Source organism: Zalophus californianus, chromosome 1, assembly GCF_009762305.2.
Source record: "Zalophus californianus isolate mZalCal1 chromosome 1, mZalCal1.pri.v2, whole genome shotgun sequence".
Taxonomy (NCBI): domain Eukaryota; kingdom Metazoa; phylum Chordata; class Mammalia; order Carnivora; family Otariidae; genus Zalophus; species Zalophus californianus.
In genome coordinates, this window is record NC_045595.1 from 61,941,169 (window position 1) to 61,956,738 (window position 15,570).

At 43.3% G+C, this 15,570-nt stretch overlaps 1 protein-coding gene across 9 annotated transcripts in view; it reads left to right on the forward strand.

The window, feature by feature from the left end:
• Positions 1–224: 224 nt before the first annotated feature.
• The window catches only part of UBP1 (upstream binding protein 1), a 55,470-nt gene continuing 40,124 nt past the window's right edge, over positions 225–15,570 (forward strand). For 4 of the 9 annotated variants that reach the window (XM_027587505.2, XM_027587508.2, XM_027587507.2 and 1 more), the window contains exon 1: positions 501–769. In XM_027587505.2, the coding sequence (XP_027443306.1) occupies positions 657–769 (113 nt within the window). In that variant the 5' untranslated portion in view covers positions 501–656. Of the gene's footprint in view, positions 770–4,126; positions 4,295–15,570 lie in introns of all 9 variants that reach the window. The other 5 variants (XM_027587504.2, XM_027587506.2, XM_027587509.2 and 2 more) reach the window with 4 other exon arrangements.

Here is a 15,570-nt window from a genome sequence, read left to right on the forward strand (position 1 = left end):
GGCCTGAACAGTTTCTCGGTCCTGAAGCGCCGGGAGTTCCCCAAAGCGCCAGGCCGAGCGGGGCGGGCCCGGGCGAGTGGCGAAAACCGGGGTGGGGGCGGGGCCGGGGCGGGGCCGGAGGAGGCGGAAGCGGCGAGAGAGCTCAGGCCGCAGCCATATAGGAGCCTGCGTCCGGGCCCGCGGAGCGGCGGCGGCGGGGTTGGCCGGGGTGGCGGGGCGCTAGTACCTGGGCGGGTGGGCCGAGGGCCGGGGTCGAGACCGGGGATCGGGTGACTGGCGGGCTGAGCTCCCGCCCCCGGGCAGTGCCGGGGAGGATGCGTCCGGAGGCTCCGGGGCGGGGCGGGCGGCGGCGGCTGCAGCGCTAGCGGGGCTGGGGGTGGGCGGCGGCGGCGGCATGAGGCGCGGGGCCGGCGCCCGCGGGAGGGAGGCGCTGCCGGCTGCCCGGCCGCTCCCGCTGCAGCTGCTCGCCGGGCTCGCCGTGCCCTGCTTGCGGGGCCCCGGACGCTTTCGCCCCGGCCGCCGCCCGGGCCGCCTGTGGTGACCATCCGCCGCGCCGCCCGAGGCTTCACCCGCGCCCTCCCCCAGGGCGCGCCCGCGGAGCTCCGGCCCCATCGCCTGCTCGCGGAGGCCGCGCCGGGCGGCGGCGAGGCCGGAAGATGGCCTGGGTGCTCAAGATGGACGAGGTGATCGAGTCCGGGCTGGTGCACGACTTCGACGCCAGCCTCTCGGGCATCGGGCAGGAGCTGGGTGCCGGCGCCTACAGCATGAGGTACCGGGCGCCCCGGGCCGGGCGGGCGGAAGCTCCGTTTTCCTTGGGGAAGGCCTGCACGACCCAGAGCCTCTGCCAGGCGCGGCTGCGCCCAGCAGTGCCCGGGCCCTGCCGCGTGGCCGTCGGGCCCAGGGAGCCCCGCGGGCGTCTGTCCACCCGGGTGGCGGGCGTGGGAGGGCAGCCCTGCAAGACGCCCGGGGAACTGCCTCTGAGGGCTTCATTTTTGCTGTAAAACTGGCCGGCTGTTGGGATGACTTGGGTTGGTGGGGGAAGGGGCTTCCTTTTCCTTGCAAGTGATTTATAAGCCCCTTGGAGCTGAAATAGAGTGTACGAAACGGTAGAACTTGTATTGGGAAAATACTCTCCAAGGTTTTGGTTATCAGTTCCTATTCTGTTCCACATTGTAGTCTTTCCTGGTATCAAATTTTAATCACTTGCTGTTACAATAGTAATTATATCATAAGTGAAAGTAGACGCAGGGGAAAAAAGCACCTTAGTGATGTTTTTTGATTGTTTCAAAGTGAAATTTTTCGTTTTGGGGACCATCCTCTTAGGCTCTTTTCTTTTGAGGAAGGCTTTAAGATGCAGTGATTGCACAACAAACAATAGTTTGTTTAGTCTCCGCTGCCTGTACCAGCAGCCATTCATTTTGTTTAATTTTGAAGGTTGAAACACATCAGAGCTTAGTCTCTGGCCTTTATCCTGAAGAATGCTGTGTTGGGGGTTTTTGTTTTGTTTTGTTTTTGTTTTTAACTTGTCAGTTTGGTGGTTTTTTATTTTTATTTTTAGCAGTATATTGAAATATGGTGTATGCACTATAAGTTCACCTGATTAAGGTGTACAATTCCGTACTTTGGCAGCTTTTTGTTAAGGCGAATTGAGATTTTTCTAAATGTGTTCTTTAATGCCTGATGTCTTTGAAGTGCTGTCCAGTCTCCCAGTAGCTTTCATACATCTCACTGCTGCTCTCGGGGAGGACAGAGAGCATAAATGTCCTGAAGAGAGACTTAGGGGTCCGAGCAGGCCTGGAATGGTGGGGGCTGCTCCCTGAAGAAATTGAGCTTTTATATCTTAAAGGGGAAACTCTGGGCAATAAAGAACTCTCAGGAGGAGATGTTTCTTAAGAGTGTGGAAGTGTGTGGAGGAAACCAGATTCTGACCCTGATTAGGTATGTGCTCCTCTCCCTGAACTTGGCACTTGGTCTCCGCAGTTGTGCAACTTGAGGGCTCTGGATAAAGTGACTTATTTTCTAGAACAACTGTCTCAGTTGAAGAAATTGATCTATTGAAAGTCATAGGGTCACCCCACACAGTACTAGAGACAGTGATTTCCTAGTTAAAACACAGGCCTCGAGTGCCATGCTGCTCCTTGAGACCAGTTAAGGTACATGAAGGGAATTTAGTGTTTTCAACTGAAAAGTTGCTTCTCACTTCTCAGTTATGGTAAAATGAAAGTTTGCTGCCAAGAACTTTGCTTATTAGGGTTATTTTGAGGTTTTACTGTTTTCCTAGAGTTTTATTTGTTTTAGTGACTCAGCCAGCTAATGAACTTTTGTCTATGGTTTAGTCTGTGAAAAAGAAAATCATGATTTTAACCTTTCCCTGACCTTGTTCTTAAAATAATGTCTGACATCTTTATGATTACAGGTCTTTTACAACACTTGCCATGGGGAAACTTTCCATTAAATGTTTTTGGTTATTGCTTACATGGTGTGTCATTTAATCTAAAATTTCAGGTATTTTTGAAGGCAAGTACCAGTTTTTAAGGAGTTTACTTAGGTTTTGTTTTGTTTTTTCCCATATTTAATTGGGTCCTCAAAACTGAGGAGCTGATGAGACTACTTGCTTGCTTCTTGCAAATTCAAGGCCCTTTATTTGAAATTCAAACTTGGGCAGTTCGAAAGTGGACTTGATATGAACTAAGTCTGAAGAAGGCTTTAGGCTGTTGGAGGCTTCCTTTGATTGCACTTCCCGGCTTGGACCTAGAGTCCTAAGAAGGCTAGATCTTAGGAGCCTGGTATCTATCTTCTGTATGGGCAGGCAGTCTCTTTTCATCTGGCATCAAATGGGACGTAAGGCTATTGATTCTTATCTTTCTCTTTGATTTCTTTCTTAAGTTCAAGAAGTAAACTCAGGGTGCTATATTTGAAATTATTGGAAAAGTGACTTCTTAAATGAAAGGCTGCCTACAAAGTAAATTTTTTTGATTTCCAAAGTAAAGTGAAGTATGCTTATTATATTTGCTCTCTGGATGGCTTAAACCATCCATTTTTATTTTTATTTTTTTAAAAAGATTTTATTTATCTGATAGAGAGCACAAGCAGGGGGAGCAGCAGAGGGAGAGGGAGAAGCTGGCTCTCTACTGAGCAGGGAGCCCTCCTCCATTTCAGGACCTGGGGATCATGATCTGAGCCGAAGGCAGACACTTAACTGACTGAGCCACTCAGGAGCCCCTTAAACTATCCATTTTTAAAGACTTTTTAAGAAAATGGGGGGAAATGCCTTGTAAGAAAGATGGTTTTTCTCAGTAGTCTGACTTAAAAATGTGTTTGCATTAGGGCACCTGGCTGCCTCGGTAGAGCATGTGCCTCTTAATCTCAGGGTCGTGAGTTCAAGCCCCATGTTAGGCATGGAGCCTACTTTAAAAAAACAAAAACAAAAAACAAAACTATTTGCGTTAAACAATGCAGGCTGATAGTATTGGGTGTGTCGTGGCAAATTTCTGATACTGCCTTTGCTTCTTCCCCTCCTTTTTTTCTTCTTGACTCTTTCGTTTTCTCTCTGTCTCTGTCTCCCCTCCCCCCTCCCGCCCCTGCCTTCTCTCTCCCCGCTTCTGTGTGTACTGGTATACCACATTTGTATGTGAGGTATGAGCTACTGCAGATTCTGTTTGAAATGAGGCAGGTCATAAATGTTTTTTAGAATCTTAGTTACCATATCAAGATTCTACTAGAGACGGGTGAAGAGACCTTAGAGACTTCTAAACCAATCCTTTTATTTTAAGTGAGTAAACTGAAGCCCATAGATGTTAACAGTGTTGGTCCAGGTGACCTGTTAGTGGCACTACCATTCCAAATGAAGGCTAAGCTTCCCCTCACTGAAGGAAGGCTGAAACCCATTGTAACTTGAAATCTGGGTCATTCATGTTTTCTGAAGTAAGGGACAGATAACTAAATGACCTTTAGAAAGTAGCTCATTAAAACTTTCTTGAGAAGGTCTTTTGGGCCACCTGGTAATTTTCTTTCCATCTTACTATTTACATGAAATTTATAATCTGTAACAACTTAATTTTTAGGACTTAGGAAGTACCGTGACCTCTTTAGATTACTCATAAAATATTAAATTATTACTTTACAGAAGGCAGTTCATCTTGTTGCCGCATAGACTGGGGAGACCTCGGGTTGTGAGGCTTTTGACCCAGCTTGTCCAAATGATGTCACCAGAGGCTCTTGATCTCATCAGGAGAAAGACTTCAAGGACAGACACAACACAGCAGTACAAGCAGGAAAGTTTATTAAAGCAAAAGTATGCTCTCAAAATGCGAATGCTGGCGGGCTCCAGGGACAGTGGGAGAGTGGTGTCCACTAGGGTTTGGATTTTTATCCACGCCCATTGTGGAGCCCAACGCGGGACTTGAACTCACGACCCTAAGATCAAGACCCTGAGATCAAGACCTGAGCTGAGATCAAGAGTTGGATGCTTAACCAGTTGAGCCACCCAGGTGCCCCTGGGTTTCTGTCTTTTAACAGTTGTTAACAAGGGGGTGCAATCTTCACTACTTGAGGAACGGATTTCTTGGAAGCATAGCCTTTTCTTCCTTATTTGGTCAGGGGTTTCCTGTCATGGCACCTATAGGGAGGAGATTTTAGCTATGGTAATGTAGTGTAATAAAGGAATAATGTGAACCTTGACCTACTTTGTCAGCCATCTTGGACCTGTCTGGTTTGGTCCAGTTTCTTGTGGTTTTGTTTTTGAGTGCTGCCAGGACAGGCCTCTGACTTCCTCATAGTTGGCAGTGACTTCCTGTATGCTGGCTTGCAGGCATCCTATTAGAACCTAACTAACTGCCTACTCTGAAACCATCGTAGTTGTTTTCCGGGAAATGATCGGCTCACTTTGTTCATTTTTGAGGAAGTTTCTGTCACATACCCAGATCTGAATAATCATAGTTTAGTTTTTCTTTCAAGTTAAAGTGATATTCTGTGAGAGAAACTGCTCGTTCAGCCTGCAAATCAACATGGTGGCGTAAAAGCTTTCCTTGAAACAACCATTGCACTTCGGTGTGCAGCAGAAATATACCTACCCAAGAACCAATATATACTAAAATTAATAATTTTTATGCAGGGGCGCCTGGGTGGCTCAGTTGGTTAAGCGACTGCCTTCGGCTCGGGTCATGATCCTGGAGTCCCGGGATCGAGTCCCACATCGGGCTCCCTGCTCAGCGGGGGGTCTGCTTCTCCCTCTGACCCTCTTCCCTCTCATGCTCTCTGTCTCTCATTCTCTCTCTCTCAAATAAATAAATAAAATCTTTAAAAAAAAAATAATTTTTATGCAGTGACCACCACTGCCTTGATTTGGGTACAGTTTGGTGCCACTGCCTTGATTCATGCTAAGGCCCCAGCAGTTCTAATCACCATTGGTTGAGTGCAAATGTCATCAAAGTGAAAAAGGCAAATCATGTTTTAGTATTGTTCTGAAAATAGGTTTGACCTCCCGAACCCCCTGAAAGAGTCTGTTTCCTCAGGATACCACAAATTACACTTTTGAGAATCTCTGGTTTAACGTGTGCCACAGTTTAGATACTTAAAATGTTTTCTTCTAAATTAAAGTAAACCCATTATTAAAGCTCAGAGAAGTTAAGTAGCCTGCCACAATGTCACTCAACAAATGGTGGAGCTGGAATTTGAAGCTCTAGAGCTAGGGTATGGCTTCTACTTCTTTCCATTGCACCCTTTGGCTGCCTACCAATTAGTAGAGAGGTCTTCTCAAGGTAGTAGAGCATGATCTTTCTGGATAGGAGAAAAATCAGCCAGTAAGGCTATATGTATTTTTTCTTTGTTTTGTTGTATCTTGCTTTTTTTTTTTCCCTCCAGGACCTTGCTGAATTTAAGAGTTCTCCCCCCCACTTTTTAAAGATTTTATTTATTTATTTGACAGAGAGAGAGCACAAACGGGGAGTGGGAGAGGGAGAAGTAGGTTCCCTGCTGAGTAGGGAGCCACATGCAGGACTTGATCCCAGGACCCTGAGATCATGACCCAAGCTGAAAGCAGATGCTTAACCGACTGAGCCACTCAGGCACCCCTGAACTTAATAGTTCTAATAATTTGTAGGATCTCAGACTTTCTAGTTAGACAATAGCTTTAAATAATGGTAGATTTATTTCTTCCTATATGATCTTTACATTTCATTTTCTTGCTTTAGTGTGTTGGCTAGGGCTTCACTGCAGTGTTATTTAGAACCACTAGAAACTTGAGTTTTTAGTCTTCTTACTGATTTTAGAGAATGTTCCCAAAGTTTCATAAATAGGTTATCTTTATTCCTAAATGAGATTGGTCCTCAATTTTCTTTTCTTCCTGTTTATTTTTTTAAAACATCAAAGCTGTATTAGTGTCAAGTGAGTTGGATAGCTTGCTCTTTTTATGGGCTAAAAAGTTTTATTTATGTATTTATATGTGTGTGTGTATATATATATATACATATATACATATACATATATGTATATATGTATATAGGCTCTACGCTTAACATGGGGCTTGAAGCCACAGCCTTGCGATCAAGAGTTGTGTACTCTGTGGACTGAGTCAGCCAGGTGTCCCTAAACAGTTTTTTTATGAGATGAGACTTAACTGTTTGTTCAAGATTTTGTAAAGCTCACCTGGAATACAGCCTGGATTTGGTGATTTTAACTTTTTATGCACGAGTAGGTGTTTGACTGCACCTGTAATTGATTTAACAGACATAGGAATATTCAGAATTTATGTATGTTAGCCAGTTGTGGTAATTTTATTTATTTATTTATTTTTTAAAGATTTTATTTATTTATTCATGAGAGACAGAGCGAGAGAGAAAGAGAGAGAGAGAGAGAGAGAGAGGCAGAGGGAGAAGCAGGCTCCCAAGGAGCAGGGAGCCCGATGCGGGACTCGATACCAGGACCCTGGGATCATGACCTGAGCTGAAGGCAGACGCTTAACCATCTGAGCCACCCAGGCGCCCAGTTGTGGTAATTTTAAATTTCATAGAAAATTGCTCTAAGTTTACAGATTTTTTTAAAGAAGATCTCTACAATATTTGTGATTGTTCCCTTTTACTTTATGTGCTACTATTGTCTTTTCCTTCTTTTGTGACCTATTTCAGAGGTTTGTCTGTATCTTCAGTGCTTCTCAAGAACCAAATTTTGGTTTTATTTTTCTTTTCTGTTGGATTTTCTATTTTACTTTTGTGGTCATTTTTTTCTCACTTTCTTGCTTGCTCTTGTTATTTTCCAACTTCGTTGGTTGGATGCTTTTTCCTCCTTAGTTTTTGGTGTTTGTTTTCTAATAGATGCATTTTAAAGCTATATATTCAGCTAAGTCTGTCGGAGGATTTGAAGACGACACCTTTTTCTTCATTCAGTTCTGTTGTTTTCTTTTTTATTTTCTTTCTTGTTGTAGTTCTTCATATATCCTGGACACTAGCCTTTGATCATGCATATATGTCATAAATACCTTACCTCTGTGACTTGCCTTTCCATTCTCTTTTTGGTGGCTTTTGAATGTTCTAGATTTTGATATGGTCACATTGACTAATCTTTTCACTTACAGTTAGTCCTTACTGTGAGGGTATAAGATATTCTTACAGTCTTCTCTAAAGATTTATTACTTTATAATTTCATACCTAAGTATACAGTCTGTCTGGAATAATTTTTTTTTTTTTTTAAGTTTTATTTATTTATTTGAGAGAGAGAATGAGAGACAGAGAGTACAAGAGGGAAGAGGGTCAGAGGGAGAAGCAGACTCCCTGCTGAGCAGGGAGCCCGATGTGGGACTCGATCCCGGGACTCCAGGATCATGACCTGAGCCGAAGGCAGTCGCTTAACCAACTGAGCCACCCAGGCGCCCTGGAATAATTTTTTTTCTTTTGGTATGGTATGAAGTAGGAGGCCAATTGCACTTTTCCCTGCTTGAAAAGACTTTTTACTCGAACCTCTTCACAATGCCATTCTGTTCTAAATCAACTGTCCAGAAGTGTGGTGTTCTGTTTCCAGATTCTGTATTCTCTCCTTGTGTTCCTGGGGAATACTCAACTAGATCATGCTTTGTCATTATACTCTTGGATTTGGTTTGTTAATTCTTAATTTGGGACTTTTGCCTCTATATTTATGGCTGAAACGAGCTTTTCATTTTCTTTTTTAGCTCTGTTTGTGGCTAGTTTTGACTTCAAAATTAGGCTCATAAAGTGAGTCAAAGTATTTCTTCTCTTTCTGTTCTGTTGAAGACTTTCTGCAAGAACTATCTTTGAAAGTTTTACAGAACTTGCCTATAAAACCATTCTAGGGCAGGAATTTTCCTTGGGGGAAAATTTTAACCACGATATCAGTCTCTGTAGGATTATTTTTAAAAGATTTTTATGTTTTGAAGAAAGTTTTTTTAAGATTTTATTTTTTTAAGTAATCTCTACACCCAACACAGGGCTTGAATATACAGCCCCAAGATCAAGAGTCAATCCTCCACCAGATGAGCCAGCCGTTGAAGGAAGTTTTGATAAGTTATCTTTCTAGGAAATTGTTCATCTTATCCATAGTTTCAAATGTATTGGCATAAAGGTAGTGATATTTTCATCTTTTTAGGATTTTTTTAATTTTATTTTCTTTATTTGAGAGAGAAAACAGTTTCAAATGTATTGGCATAAAGGTAGTGATATTTTCATCTTTTTAGGATTTTTTTAATTTTATTTTCTTTATTTGAGAGAGAAAACGAGTGGGGGGGAGAGGGATAAGTAGACTCCCTGCTGAGCAGGGAGCCTGATGCGGAGCTTGATCCCACGACTCTGGGATCCTGACCTGAGCCGGAGGCAGATGCTTAACCAACTGAGCCACGCAGGCACCCCTCATTTTTTTAGTTTTTATTAGTGATAGCTCCTTTTTTATTCATACTTACTTGTGCCTTTTCTTTTTGGTCTGTCTCTCCTAGGCATTCATATATATAATTTTTTAGGGCATATTGGACCAGACCCCAGACCTTTTGTGCCCTTAATATTTGTTTGTTTGTTTGTTAAGACTACAAGAAACTTGGGGCGCCTGGGTGGCTCAGTCGTTAAGCATCTGCCTTCGGCTCAGGTCATGATCCCAGGGTCCTGGGATGGAGCCCCGCATTGGGCTCCCTGCTCAGCAGGAAGCCTGCTTCTCCCTCCCTCACTCCCCCTGCTTGTGTTCCTTCTCTCACTGTGACTCCCTCTGTCAAATAAATAAATAAAATCTTTAAAAAAAACAAAAGACTACAAGAAACTCCAGTTTCAGGACACTGCTTTTCTCCTGCATTTTGGTCAGCACTGTGGCGCTGCACCCCATCAGTTCTTTTTTTTTTTTTAAGATTTTACTTATTTGAGAGAACGTGCATGTGTGTACATGTGCGAGCACGAGCTGGGAAGAGGGAGGAGCAGACTCCCCTCAGAGCAGGGAGCCCGATGCGGGGCTCAATCCCAGGACCCGGGGATCAAGACCTGAGCCGAAGGCAGACGCTTAACCAACTGAGCCGCCCAGGTGTCCCCGCACCTCCTTATTCTTAGCCATCTCCCTTTTCTTACCGGTTCTGAACATCCTTCCACCTTGTCCTCTGGAATCCTCAGTCTGCCATCACATGGATTGAATTGTGTCCCCCCAAAAAGGTATATTGGAAGTCCTAACCCTCAGGACCTCAGAATGTGACCTTTTTTGAATAAGGTCTTTATAGGGGTAATCAAGTTAAAATGATATAATGAGGATGGGCACTGGTATCTTTATAAAAAGAAGACTTTTGGGCACAGAGGGAAGACTAAGTGAAGACTTAGAAGGGGAAGCTGGCCATGTGATTGGAGGGATGCATCCACAAGCCAGGGAGTGCAGAGGACTTCACCAAACACCAGAAGCTGAAGGAGAGGCCCAGACCCACTCTCCAGCATGCTTATTTCAGACTTCTGACCTCTATAGAGCTGAGAGATGTAAATTTCTGTTGCTTTAAGTTTTTGGTACTTTGTTAGGACAGCCTGAGGAAACTAACACAGGCAACTTTGTCTCTTAATGATATCTTCACCTTCCTGTTCTTTTGGAATGCTGGCTGTCCTCTCAGTATATACTTTTCCTCTGAAGCCCTACCAAGTGGTGGTAGTTCATTTCCACTCGCTTCCCACTGCCCGGAAGGTGAGGGAAGAAGGATCCTCCTTACTTCTCACTGCTACTTTTAAGCTATTCTCCCTTTCTCCTTCCTTGTAAGACCCCCCCAACTTTGAATTTCATGTTAACCAAATATCAGCCAGTCACCCAATTATTTCAGTCATCTCAGTGATTTCTGGGTCAGTCCTCGTTTTTAAAATTATAGGTCCTGGTTCGATATCACTATCTGATACTACTAAATTCTTGGTGATTTCCGAAGATATCTAAATGGGCCTTCCAGTAGCCTAACATTTCTGTTCCTTGTATCTTTCTTGCATTGGTATTATCTTCAGCTTCTCAATCCTTTGATCATATGTTAGACCTTGACATTTCCAATCATGTAACCCATGTATAATCTCAAATTCAGGGTTCAGTGTTAACTACCACCTTCTACCCTTTCAGCTCACTCCCTCAGTACCTTCCTCTTGCTGTCATTTGGCCCAACTACAGTCCTTGATTGGACTCTGTTCGCCCTTTTTTTCTTTTCTTTTTTCTTCTTTTTTAAAGATTTATTTATTTAGTTAGTTAGTTTAGAGAGAGAGCACAAGCAGGGGAAGGGGGAGAGGGAGAGAAGCAGACTCCCCACTGAGTGCGGCTCAATCTCACAACCTTGAGATCATGACCTGAGCTGAAATAGAGTCAGAAGCTGAACCAACTGAGCCACCCAGGCACCCCATCACCCTCTTAACACCTTTTTTTTTCCTTCAGCCAGTTTTAATTTTCATGGTCAGTCGTTGTATTACTTCCTTACATATACCCTTGTTTCTCTTGCCCTCTCTTGCTTTAGTCCCTTCCCATCTTTTTTATTTTAGCAAAACTGTAACCCTGATTAAATGTGATTTTTCACTTTTAAGTCACCTAAGCAGCTGAATGTGGTCTGGAAGAACATTGAATGGGTCTCACTTGAAGTTTACAGCCTCAGTGTTCCGGTGCATCCTTTTGCCATTGCCCCTGTGTTCTCATAGTGGCCTCATCCACTACTCCCCACCCCTGGCATTTGATGACTCCAGGACTCCTCGGACCCTTCCACCACTTCCTCCCCATTCCTGCTTTCCGCTGATTGAATCCCTTACTTGGTACTTCCTTCCACAGACTATACTGGCTTAGATGTTTTTCTTGATGTATTTAGGTGGGGATTTCTTTTATTTATCCTGCTTTGGTTATTTGAGCTTCTGGAATCAGTGCATTGGTATATTTCATCAGTTCTGGGACTTGCTTAGCCTTGATCTCAAATATTGCCTCCACAATATTTTTCCCTCTTCTGGAACTTCAGTGTAAAATCTCACTTTGTCCTTTCTTTCTCTTTTGCATTTTCCATCATTTCACTCTTTGCTGCCTTCTGAATAACTTACTTTTGCCTATATTCCAGTTTCCTTATTTACTCTACATTTCTGTCTGAGCTGTTACAGCTAAGTTCTTAATTTTAGCAATTTTATTTTCCAGTTCTAGAAGTTCTGTTTGGGGATGCCTGGGTGGCTCAGTCAGGTAAGTGTCTGCCCTCGGCTCAGGTCGTGATCCCAGGGTCCTGGGATTGAGCCCCACATCGGGCTCCCTGCTCGGCGGGGAGCCTGCTTCTCCTTCTCCCTCTGCTGTTCTCCCTGCTTGTGCTCGTTCTGTCAAATAAATAAATGGAATCTTTAAAAAAATTTTTTTAAAAGAAGTCCTGTTTGTTCCTTTTCAGTTTTGCTGTCCCTTAAAATTTCCTCTTCCTTGCGATCTTTTTGGGCTTGTCTTTTATTTTTTTAAACAAAGTAAGCATAATTTTATAGTATGAGTCCATTAATTCTAGCATCCGAATTCTTTGGGGGTATCCATCTGTGTCCAGTTAGGAAAATAGAAACCATTTAGATGTTTAGAGTAGAGAAAGATGTAATAAAGTATTTGCAAAGGTGCTGGAAGGGTTGGGGGGGGGGGGCACTTGTTACCTGGTTGCTCCTGGGCTAGCTGCTGGAGGCATGGCTGCTAGAGCCCGGAAATTTCCTGTAGCTGCAGTCTGTGCGGTTTCCTGCCTGTCTTTTCCCACTCCCTTTTAATTCCCCACCACTGCTTCCCTTGTACAACTTAGCAAGACTCCAGCTGGCAACACGTCTTGTATGTGTAGTTTCAGACCTCGAACCCTCTGCAGCAGAGGCGGGAAAGAGCTGAATACCAACAGACCGATCTGGAACTGGGTGTATGCCATCTGTTGTTTTTGCTGTTGGTTCTTGCTCCCAGAGTCTTGTTTGTCTTTGTGTGCCTGGTTATTTTTGGGTACTGGCATTTCAGAATTACTTGTAATGATTTGAAGCCTTGAGAAACTTTTCATTTGCTTGTCAGATCCCTGGGAGCTCTACCTGTCGGGGATATGGGATTACAAAAACAACTGAATACTAGAACTTTCTTCAGGTTCAGCCTAGTAGAAATGATGATCTTAAATTACCGAGACACCTGGTCTTTCCTTTTAGTAATAATTGATTATTAGTGTTGCAGTTGGTTCATTAGTTCAGGAGGTATTTGAGACCCTTCTTTGTGCTAAATGCTGGGTGAGTCAATGAAGTGAAATTTGGGGAGATGGTTGTTGTGTACTTCTGGGTGATACAGACTTAAGTCCTGTGTACTGTGAGAATGTGATTAGCTTTGTGGGTAGATAGAGCAGGACAAGGGAAGTTGGGGACATGGATGAGAGGACTGCAGTTGTCTGGCTGTCACTGTGAAGGTGACATTTAAATGAAGTGAACTAGGCAGACATTGGCAGAAGAGTCGAGCCAAACCCAGTGCCAGTGCAGATGCCTTGAAAAAGGCAGGGTGGGAGGCTGGTGTGGGGGGCAGGGGAAGTGAGGGCAAGTAGAAGAGGGGGAAAGGAGCAACGTGAGTGGGGCCTTGAAGGGACCCTAATTGAAAGTGAGCTGAGGGAGCAATTTCAAAGGAATGAAATGATCTGGCTTCTGTTTGAGGAGGATCACTGACTGCTGTGTTGATTGGAATGCACTTTCTAATGAAGTAAAAAATTAATTGGGATTTCAATAGCAAATGATTTTTTTTTTTAAGATTTTATTTTCAAGTAATCTCTACCCCCAACTTGGGGCTCAAACTTACAACCCAGAGATCAAGAGTTGCATGCTCTACTGACTGAGCCAGCCAGGCGCCTCTTTTTCTTGTCCTTTAAATGCTTACATATATAGGACATAAGAATATATATATTTTCGTATACCGTGGAACCATTTTGACCGTTATAGTTGTTTCTTCACGAAGAGAGTTGTTTCTAAGTCTTATAGTACCACTTTTTTTATACCAATGTATCCTTTTATTATAAACTTGAAAATGTTTTAATTTTCAACCAGTGGTTTTAGTATTATTTAGTATTCCACGCCTTAGAATCTCATTTTATAGCACTTTTCTTCCCCCAAACTCCAGTATAGTGCCCAGAATATCCCCTGGAATTCAAATTTGGTGGTCACCTGAAAAGTTTCTATAGTTGCCACCAGGTTTTATGTCTGTGCCACTTAGGTGTCCCCTGGGCCGCATTGCTGAGAAGAGCCCTAGAGGAGGACTGGGGACCGCCACTGACTGTGTTTCTCAGTTATACTTGTATGCTTAGAAGCATTTTGGCGGTTTCCAGGTATAAAGAGCAGAACTAGTGGGTAATTAGTCTCTGAATGATCAGTCTGATGCTTTAATAAGAGTATATGCAGGGAGGAGGGAATGCAATGCAGGCTTTCTCTCCCATCTCATTTATTTCAACATTTTGTTTTAAATTGAATTTAATTAAAATGGGCTAGCCAAATATCTTAGTTAATGGCTTGTAGGAATAAAAAAGGAAAATAAGCAATTCAGACAAACCCTTGCTATTAGTGTTGATATAGTAGTTATTCTTTGGATATATTTTTTAATTTTTGTTTTTTAATAAAGCTTTTTTTTTAAATTTATTTGACAGAGAGACAAAGCGAGAGAGGGAACACAAGCAGGGGGAGTGGGAGAGGGAGAAGCAGGCTTCCCTCTGAGCAGGGAACCTGATGTGGGGCTCGATCCTAGGACCCTGGGATCACGACCTGAGCCAAAGGTAGATGCTTAAGGACTGAGCTACCCAGGTGCCCTGGATATATTTTTTTAAAAGATGTATTTATTTTAGAGAGAGCGAGCGAGTGAGCAAGCACAGGGCGGGGGGCAGGGGGGAAGGAGCAGAGGGAGAGAGAGAGGATCTGGAGCAGACTCCCTGCTGAGTACGGCTTGATCTCACAACCTGAGATCATGACCTGAGCCGAAATCAAGAGTTCATAGCTTAACCAACTGAGCCACCCAGGCACCCCTAATTTGGATATTTTGTTATTATTTTACTTTTTCCTGAGGAATGAGCATAGAAACATTAACAAGATACAAATGTATAGGTCAGTGATTTATCTCAAAAACAAATGCCTATAACTCATAGATTAATGGTGGGAATGTAAAATGGTGCAGCTGCTTTGGAAAGCCATTTGGCAATTCCTCAAAAAGTTAAACAGAGTAATCATATAACCTAGCCATTCTACTCCTAGGTTTATATCCAAGGGAATTAAACATATGTCTACATGAAAAGCAACTGTTCATAGCAGCATTATTCATAATAGCTAAAAAATGGAAACAACCCCGATGTCCCAGAGTGGATAAACAACAGTGTGGTCTGTCCATACATAAGGGAATATCATTCATCCCCAAAAAGGAGTGATGAAGTGCTGATACATGCTCAGCAGGGGTGGATGTTGAAAACATTAAGTAAAAGAAGGCCATGTGATTCTTCTGCATTAAATGTTCAGAATAGGTAAATGCATAGAGACAAAGTAGATCACTGCCAAGACTAGGGGTAGGGTCAGGAGATAAGGCTGGGGAATGACTGCTAACGGGTGTGAGATTTCCTTTTGAGGTGATGAAAATGTTCTGGGATTAGAGAGTTGTGATAACTGCACAACTCTGTTAATAATACCAAAACCCATTGAATTGCACACTTTAAAAGGGTGAATTTTTATGGATTGTAAATTATATTCTCAGCTGTTCTTGTAACAAAACAAAATAATACATCTGTGTGTGTTTGGGTTAACAGAGAATATAGACCGTACCCCAGAAGGCCTCCCCCCACCCATGTCCCTTCCAATCAATGCCCCAAGTTATTCTTGGGGGGAAAAAATAGCAGCTGTTTCTACTGCTGCTGTTCGCTTCTCAGAAGAAGCCATTGTCTTAGACTAAGCATGAAGCTTTATGCTCTCAGCGTTTGCCAGGCCTTGCAGGGCACATTTTGTAGTGTACCATTTTAATCAAATGCTGCTCTGTGATTTTATGGTACCTCTGGACCGACCTTTCAAAACAGGTAGCTATGCACTCTTGCTCTTTAAGATTTTTTAAAAAAATTTCAGAGAGAGAGAGAGAGCATGAGGGGGGGAGGGTCAGAGGAAGAAGCAGACTCCC